The following is a 9,679-nucleotide window of genomic DNA, read 5'->3' on the forward strand; positions in this document are numbered from 1 at the left end:
CTAGAAAGGCCTGTATAGTCCACGGTTTTATTCTCCAAAATTGGACCTTCCAGAGGGGGTGCGGACTATAGTGTACAATAAGCAAGAAATAAGAGAACAAGTTCAATTTCGTGGCGAGGTGGTTTGTTTACGTTCCGCCATCTTTGTTATTGATATTGTAGAGGGCGCTCTCATCATTTTTGTCCCGCCTGCGACGTCGCAAAAAGCGAGACTTAGGGATATTGATCCGGTGGCGGCGTTAGCTCTTGACTTAAAGATTCATATTTCAGAAGGTAGACGACCTGGATACTTCATACTTTGTATATAGATGCCTTGTGTTACGAACTGTCTGTCTGTCATATGACCATTGGCCTTGACCTCATTTTCATGGTTCAGTGACTACTTGAAAAAAAAGTTCAAATTTTTTGCAATGTTAATTTCTCACTTATTATAAGTAATAGGATAACTATAATTGGTATGTGCGTACCTTGCAAGGTCCTCATGTCTGTCAGTTAGTTTTCACATGACCACGACCCCATTTCATGGATCAGTTTACAGGGTTAAGTCCATATCTCAGAAACTATAAGCAATAGGATAGGATAGGTCTTCTATATTTGGTGTGTGGAATGATTGTAACGTGTACATGTCCAACTGACAGGTGTCATCTGACCTTGACCTCATTTTCATGGTTCAGTGGTCAAATTTAATATTTTGTGTTTTGGTCTATTTCGCAGATACTATTAGCATTCGGTCAATTATATTTGGTGTATGGAATGATTGTAAGGTGTACATGTCCAACTGACCGGTGTCATCTGACCTTGACCTCATTTTCATGGTTCAGTGGTCAAAGTTAAATTTTTGTGTTGTGGTCTATTTCGCAGATACTATTAGCATTCAGTCAATTATATTTGGTGTATGGAATGTTTGTAAGGTGTACATGTCTGTCTGGCAATAATCCTCTGACCTTGACCTCATTTTCATGGTTCATTGGTCAATGTTAAATCATCAATGATTTGGTCTTTTTTCAGTACTATATTTGGTGTAGGGAATAATTGTAAGGTGTGTATGTCTGTTTAGAAGGTGTTAGTTGATCTTATCATTATTTTCATGGTTCATTGGTCAAGGTTATTATTTTTATGAAGTTAATTCGGAGATACTTTTACCAATAGGTAAACTAGATTTGTTGTATGAAATGAGTGTAGGAACTACATTTATGTCTGAAAGGGTTTATCTCACCTTCATCTCAAGTACAGTTAATTTAATGTAATGCTTGTGGTATACAATGCTTTTTTATACTTTCAACATAAATTATATTATGAACACTAGAACAGTCGAGACATTTCAGTGTTTCCACTCTTGTTCAAACTAATAATTTTAACTCATCCATATTAATAAGTTGTTTCTATTTAATATCAAATTAAAACTGATAAATATAAAACTAAACCTTTCATTACATATTTCTCGTTTCTTTTCAATGCATTTGAAATAAACTGGTATCTGCTAGATTGAAACGATCCAAACATAGTAAAAAAAGACCACCGTAAACCAGCTTAGAATTTGTAAACTACAAAACGTAATCCGTTATTGTTCATTCCGTTTTGGTGTTTCAAACCGACTTATGTGGTTTGTATTTATAAGCTTAAGACCCTTCAAACATTAATTTCTTCATTTATATTATGTCTCCAACAATGATATTTGGTCTGATGGTAAATCTTAGTACATACTTAGACCGTTGGTTTATCTGTTTGAATTGTGTTACACTGGTTATTTTGGGGCCCTTTATAGCTTACTGTTCAGTGTGAGCTTATGCTCCATGTTGAAGGCCGTACTTTGACCTATAATTGTTAACTTTTTATACATTGTGACTTGAATGGAGAGTTGTCTCATTGGCACTCATACCGCATCTTCTTATTTATATTGACATTTAAACACTTTTCACCTGTCTTTGACCTAAATTTCATTAGTGAGTGACAATGATATTTGGTCTGTTGGTCAATCTTATGGTAAAGTTTGATTTAATTTAAATCAGCTATCTTTTTGAGCAATCAAATTAATGTTACTTCTTCATTGCAGATGTAGTCTTTCCAAATGATGATGATTGTAATGACGAAGATGAAACTGACGTTATTTCAGAGAATCTGTAAGATTTAATTTCTTTAAAATGCATTTAAGGGAAGGCTATTCCAGAAAAAACGTGAATGGGGGTTTGGAGATAGAAGGTCAGACCCACCATCTATACAGTTTACAATTAAATTTCAGTTAAAAGAATCCGGTGAAAGTTTGAAAATACCCACCACACATGTATTAATATATACTATAAAGAGCAAACTGAAATTCCCTGGAGCAAATTTTTAGGAAATTAAGAATAACTCGTATTGATTTGCAGTTATTATACCCCTGCATACAAAGTTCAGGGGGGGTATATGGGAATCACTCTGTCTGTCTGTCTGTCTGTCAGTAAAAAGAATTGAGGCTTATGCAGTCTTCACGACGAACTCTTAAATCTACAGGCCTGGAGCTCAATTTTTTGAAAATTTTTAGATTCTGTTGGCCTGTAGATATGATTCTTACAGGCCAGGGAGCAATTTCACTAGCCTGGGCTGCGACTCAGCGTGAAGACTGCATATGTGGTTTCTTATAAAAAAAGAAAAGGTGGTATGATTGCCAATGAGACAACTCTTCACAAGAGACCAAATGACACAGAAATTAACAACTATAGGTCACTGTATGGCCTTCAACAATGAGCAAAGCCCATACTGCATAGTCAGCTATAAAAGGCCACGAAATGACAAATGTAAAACAATTCAAACGAGAAAACTAACGGCCTAATTTATGTACAAAATTATGAAAGAAAAACAAATATGTAACACAGCAACAAACGACAACCATTGAATTACAGGCTCCTGACTTGGGACAGGCACATTCTTGTTGGTCTCAACAGGAATTATGAGCTTTCCAAGGATTATGAGCAAAGCTCATAAATCTTATAAAATATTGTGTCCAGACAATGCCTAGGTGGTTATTTGAACTGTGTTGGAAAAAAAGATCCAAGTCGAAGACAGTATAATGTCCAAGGACTTGCATGGACTGTTCAAATTGAATAATCTCCCTTTCACCATATTTAATTTTGAGCACCTCTTGACAGTTGTCAGTCCACAATGAATATCAAGCCTGGTTAGACGTGAAAATCTCTGTTTTGGTTTGTTTGTCTGAATGTCAGCAATTCTTTGACGGTATTTCTGGATGATATCATGTTGTTGCTGGACTATTTCACTCAATTCTGAGGTGTCCTTGTCCTTATCTTCAGGGTCGTTCAATTCTTTAAGGATTTCTATATCATCTCAGCTATCAAAACTCAAGGTCTCCAAGAATCATGGCCAGAACACCATACATTGTAATATTGTCATTCTCAGAGAATGATGCTTCTTTTATGAGTTCACAATTATTGGCAATGTGAAACATCAGGGTCCGATATAATTCAATCCTGTGCCTCGTACTTCGTCCTCATTATTTATTTCAAAAGACAATTTTTGCAAATTTGGACATCCATGTTTGAAATATGTGAGAATCCTACCTCTGTGATGTTTAGACATGTCAGTAGAGAAGGAGACTAGTTAGCTTGGGACATTTCTCGATAAGAACTATTATTCCCTCGTCTGAGTTCACTACTCTCTGTTATGACTAAATCTTCTAAAGCAAGCGGTATACATTTTGTACCTATAGATGTCAACAAGACATCGGACACCCCATGTAAATCAATGTTGATTTAAGACAGAGATGGACTGTGATGGAATAAATCTAAGAACGTTCTATCTCTTATCCTCTCTCTCTTACTGATTGACCCTTCACGTAAGCCAGTCTGACTTTTAAGGAACACATTCAACAACTCATCAAAATCAATAAGCGGCAAGCCATGAAAAGGATACATCCTCAGACTAAATGACTTCAATTTTAAATCTTTCAAATCTTTTATCCAACTTATTCCTCTCAGTTAGTAACATTTCTGTCCAGAAGGAACAAGTTTAGTGTCAAAAACTCTGTAATGGGGACTACTTATCATAGGTCAATAATGCTTGATATGATATGGTTTAGCATATGTAATTTTAATTTCATTCAGGTTGGTGAAAAACTTCAAATAATATTTCTAATAATTCAGTCATTATCAAAAGTTTGAAAATTGTGTTGGTTCATGGTAAATACACAAGGGGTTTTATAGTGAAACACACATGTATACAGTCTACAGTTTGTCTTGCAATGTCTGGAATTTTTATAAATCCGCAAAAAAATTGCGTTCGTATATTGCTATCACGTCGTTGTCGTCGTCCGTAGACAGATTGGTTTCCGGACAATAACTTTAGTTTAAGTGTATGGATCTCTATGAAACTTAACCAAAAGGTGCAATACCACAAAAGGAAGGTTTGGATTGGTTTTTTTTGGGGGGGGGGAGGGGGTTATGGTCCCAACCGTTTAGGGATAAGGGGCCAAAAACAAGCATTTTTCTAGTTTCCAGACAATAACTTGTGAATAAAATTTTAGATTGCTCTGAAATTGTACCACAAGGTTTAATACCACAAGTAGAAGGTTGGGATTGATTTTGGGGGTAATTGCCAAAATCGTTCAGAAATGAGGGGCCAAAAAGGAGCCCAAAACAAGCATTTTTCTAGTTTTCAGACTATAACTTGTGTTTAAGTGTATTGATATCTCTGAAATTGTACCACATTTTACAAAAATTAAATTTCTTAACAAATTTTTTTGGGGGGAATTTTTTCTTCAAAATTTATGAAATTACCTTTTTTTTTTGGATAAAAATTGGGGGGGGGGGGGGGGGGGGGGTCAAAAATTTTAGGGGGGATGGCAATTTTTTTTTTTTTAATTTTAGGTTTTTCTCACAATTTATTTTGCTATTTCTTTGACTATTCTAAAAACAAGATTTACTAAGTATTGCACAACAGCACAGTGTATTGCGCAACAACATGAAAACTTTAATTGAAAATAAATTCAAATCATTTAACCTATTTCAAGTTCTTTAACTACATTTATTCTGTGACAGAAAACTATTTTGTGTGAAATATTTAATTAAAATCCAAATTCAGACCTGTATCAAGCTTGAATATTGTGTCCTTTTTTGTCCAAACTGTTAAGGATTGGACCTCTGCGGTCGTATCCAGCTGCGCTTGGCGAAGCACATATTTTTTTATTCAGAAATACTTTTTTTTTGCCGCTAGACAGTTTAAAATTCGTTGCAGTACCTTTTATCTTTCTCAGCCTCCAACCCATAGTCTGTGCTATGCATTCTGTTACATGACAGTTTTGTCTAGCCTGCGATAATGGATATCAAATGTTAAGGCAAGGCTATTTTGATTCTAGCTCTTTGGATTTCATTTACCTATTTGAAATTCTGCTCCATTTTAATTACTTTAAATGATTTTAACTAAAAAAAAATTAAATCGCCAGTTGAAAAGAGGGTTTTTTTTAAGCAACACCCAAAAGAGAAAAATGTTAATGAAATTAAGATTTGTTTGTTTGCCACTGTTTTTCGTCTGAGAAAATGATCAAGTTGGCCTAACAATGAATTTGAAAGAAACTCAAATTAATTGAATTTCTAGAATTGAAGATCCTCTTTCACTTGTTATGTTCAGGAAATCTTAGTTTATAAATAGTCCCTAAATAAAGTGTTTCTTCATTTTAGCTCAATTCCAGAAGAAACTGTTGACATTGAGGAGAACCTATTTGCGGAAGAGGCAGAAAAAGAGGACAAGGAGGACGAGGAGGAAGAGATGGAAGAAGAGGGAGAAGTGCAAATTGCAAAAAAAGTTACACGGAAAAGATGGACAGATGCTGAAGTAAAAGAACTAAAACGTTATTTTAATGAATTTTTACAGTCCGGCACAACACCAAGATCTGCCTTTATAGACGAAATGAGGAAAAAAAGCAAAAAGAATCACGGATGCATCCACTTGAGAGAAAATCATCTAATTATAAAAAAGATTTCTAACATGAATCATGCTAAACGCTAGTTTTTGTTTGTATACGACTGCAAAATTTTGCTGTACAATGTTATTGCCATGTGTTTATTGGTGGAATCTTTTGTGTGTGAACACCAAGGGTTCAGCAACTTATCTTTTGTTATAGTGAATATACCTGATCATTATGATATTTTAACATAATGATAGCTAGTATGATTTATGGTATGGGATTGATTTTGGGGGTTCTATGGTTCAATGTAAATTCAATGTCTCTAAGTTTGTGATAATCTCAAGTTTAACATGAACCACTAATGAATGCTAGGTCATTGGTATTATATTTAAACTTGATTTAACGATTCAAATAATGACTTCAATACTCTCCGACAATTTGCAACAGGCGAGACATATCCCTGTGTTAACAGTTTATTTTTTTTATTTTTCTTCCAATTTTGATGTGATTTTTTTTTTTTCATTTCTTTTAAAAAATGCAATTAAAAGTTTTTCCAAACATTGTATTTGTATCTCTTCCTTTTTTCAAGATTAAAGGGGGTAAAGGGTCCTCAAAATGTTAGTTTGTGTGTTATGGAAAAATTTTATCCCATTTTGATAAGATCTTTTTCATGTGATTCCTTTTGTGAAAGCTTTCAGTAATATGTTAATTGATTTTTGCTATCTCTTACTGTTTTCAAGATAATTGGGGTAAAAAGTACAAAAAAATGCAATTTAGCATATCTTCATATTTTTTTTCTTTTTATATGGTTTTAATAGGGATTTTTTTATTGGATTTCTAGAGACAAAATGCTATAAAAGTTAATCCAAGCATATTTTGATAACTTTTTTGGGATAAAAGGGGACGAGGGCTAAATTTGCGATACTGTTGGACACATTTTTTTTTTTATTATTTTTCGGTTTGATTGGATTTTTTTCATTAGATTCCTCTCAGTGAGTGATTTCTGTGGTATCTCATACAGTTTTCAAATATGAGAAAAATGCTTTTGGGCACATTTTCAACTTTTTTTATTTTTCATGTGATTTCAATTGGGTTTCTTTTAAATGATTCTCATTAACAATGCAATTAAAGTTTGATTACAGCATGTTTTTTCGAGAAGAGGGGTCAAAGGGGCCAAACTTGCAAAGTAGGCCACAGAAAATATTTTTTTCAATGGATTTGAATGACTTTTTCATTGGATTCCTCTCAGTGATTGCTTTCACTATCTCGACAGATTTTTGCTATTTCTTACCATGTTAAAGGTTATTTTAAGTCAAAGCTGCAAAAATTTACAATTTTATGTCAAGTATGTTACAGTATCAAAAACATTACTGTGTCATACAGAATATTAGGAAAAACTTACTTTGAAAATTCACTTGTTGATATGCTGCAGTCATATCATGCTTTGCTGGCATAGCACCTCAGTTATATCTTTAATAGCAAAAAGAATGCATTGTATAATTCCTCTCCCCTCCAATTAAAGAATTGTGGAGGGATTTGAATTGTTATTTTAACTTTCTTTTACACTTATTCATTTTTAAACAGAATTGTGTGCAGAGAGTGCCAGTTTTGATTAATCAGGTTATCAACTCTTTATGAGTTGAACTTTTGACTTTTTTTTTAATTATTTCATTTAAATTACTATTTTTATTTTGCTACAATTCTGAAATGAAATTTTCACTGCAGATAAATGCAAATATGACTATTTATAGATAATTTAGCATTGAAAAGTTGGGAGTTTTGAATGTCAGAGTGTCATGGTTGGGATGTCAATATTTGAAATTTATCTTATATTATAAGGTTAGCTGGAGTTGCACATTAAATGACATGTAATAAGAATTTAAATGTAGAAACAAAATTATTTTAGAAAAGTCACCTTTACCTACTAAAAGGGGTAATTTTATAGTTTTTTGGAAAGGTAAAGATTTAAAAGAAAAAAAATTACAAATGTATGAAAAGCTCATTAAAATTAATATGTAAATGAAGATGAAAAAAGGGAATTAAGCATTAAATTGTTTGGGAACTGAAATGATTTCCCAATTACAGGTCTATGGACAGGGCAGCTTTGTGCCAGGTGAGCAATTACAAGCTCCTAGGAGCCTCCAATTATAAAATGTTCATAATGATTAAGAAAAAAATAGGTTAAAACATGTACTGCAAGGCTAAAAAGACCGGTAGTCACTTGCATTTCACATGGTTTTACAATTACTATGGAAATAAACACACAATATATAAAACTGATTAGACAAAATTACTGTCAACTTATTTACTTTTAATTATGACTATATTTCTGAATTGTTGTGACTCCTCTTGTTTTTGCTGTTCTCATTTACAAAAGTCTTTTTTTTTTTGTCTTTTCCCATTGAGCCTATTTTACTTTTTTAATTTGGTTGGAATAATCCTATATGATGCTCGATTTTAATTGGTCACATATATGTGCTTAATATCAATTTTAGAAATTTGCTATGGATGTTTTAAAAGTACATTATTTTGCTACCCACCAGAACTATAATTTTTCACAAAAGTAACCATTTTTAGCTCACCTGGCCTAAAAGGCCATGTGAGCTTTTCTCATCACTTGGCGTCCGTCGTCGTCTGTCGTCGTTAACAATTTTTCAAACATCTTCTCCTCTGAAACTACTGAATGGATTTGAATGAAACTTAAAATGATTGTTCCTTAGATTATCCTGCACAAAGTGTGTGCTTCGATTTTTGATCCGTCAAAAAACATGGCCGCCCTTACTTTAAATAGAACATAGGGGTAAGTTTTTGTGTTTTGGTCTGTTTTTCTTATACTATATGCAATAGGTCTACTAAAATTGGTGTATAGAATGATTGTAAGGTGTACATGTCTAGCTGACAGGTGTCATCTAACCTTGACCTCATTTTCATAATTCAGTGGTCAAAGTTAACTTTTTTAGTTTTGGTCTATTTTTTTAATACTTTATGCATTAGGTCAACTATATTTGGTGTATGAAAATATTTTATGATCTATATGTCGGTTACGCAGGTTTTATTTGAACTTGACCTCATTTTCACAGTCCATTGCTAAGTATTAAGTGTTTGTGTTTTGGTCTCATTTTCTTTATTTATAAACAGTAAGTCATATATATTTGTAATATTGAAGAATTGTTAGCTGTACATGTTTTCCTGGCATGGTTAATAAGTTCAATAAGGCATTGTTTACCAGGTGAGTGATTCAGGCTCTTGAGAGCCTCTTGTTTCATACGACTACAGGTCAGACAGTAGAAGTTGAAATGATATAGTAACTTAATCCAATCACCAGTAAGAGAGATATGACATTTTCAGGTTTCTGTTTACTTAACTTTTGAAAAATGTCAATAAAATGAGTTCTCCATGCGATATATTTTGATATTTTATTTGCATTTATACTGTATTAGTACTGTACACTGTTCACTTATTGTGTGATGAATCCCTGTAACAAAACTAGTCCAGATTTAGTTGTTGGTTGGATCTGGCGTCTCTGATGTTTGTTTTTTTTGTGTATGACTTTGTAAATAAAAATCATTTTGTTGAATAAATGTTTTCATAATATGACATTTCCCAGTAACCATAGATGATGTGTCAAATATGATCTACTTCTCAATCTCTTGAGTACATAGGATTATCTTCCCACAAGTCTCATGACTTTGACCTCATGTGCCAGTCCATTTGGCTTTTAGAATGACATAATATTTTTTTTTTTGTCCCGGCCACAAAGTGGACACAGTTTTACCCTTGTCCG

The 9,679-nt window shown here is 33.3% G+C and overlaps 1 protein-coding gene across 2 annotated transcripts in view; it reads left to right on the plus strand.

Annotated features, from left to right (window-relative positions):
• Window positions 1-9,476, plus strand: part of LOC139481716 (uncharacterized) — a 60,433-nt gene extending 50,957 nt beyond the window's left edge. For both annotated transcript variants that reach the window (XM_071265185.1, XM_071265184.1), the window contains 2 exons: window positions 2,053-2,119; window positions 5,669-9,476. In XM_071265185.1, coding sequence (XP_071121286.1) covers window positions 2,053-2,119; window positions 5,669-5,996 — 395 coding nt within the window. In that variant the 3' untranslated portion in view covers window positions 5,997-9,476. The remainder of the gene's footprint in view (window positions 1-2,052; window positions 2,120-5,668) is intronic.
• Window positions 9,477-9,679: the final 203 nt, after the last annotated feature.

Source organism: Mytilus edulis, chromosome 7 (assembly GCF_963676685.1).
Source record: "Mytilus edulis chromosome 7, xbMytEdul2.2, whole genome shotgun sequence".
Classification (NCBI taxonomy): domain Eukaryota; kingdom Metazoa; phylum Mollusca; class Bivalvia; order Mytilida; family Mytilidae; genus Mytilus; species Mytilus edulis.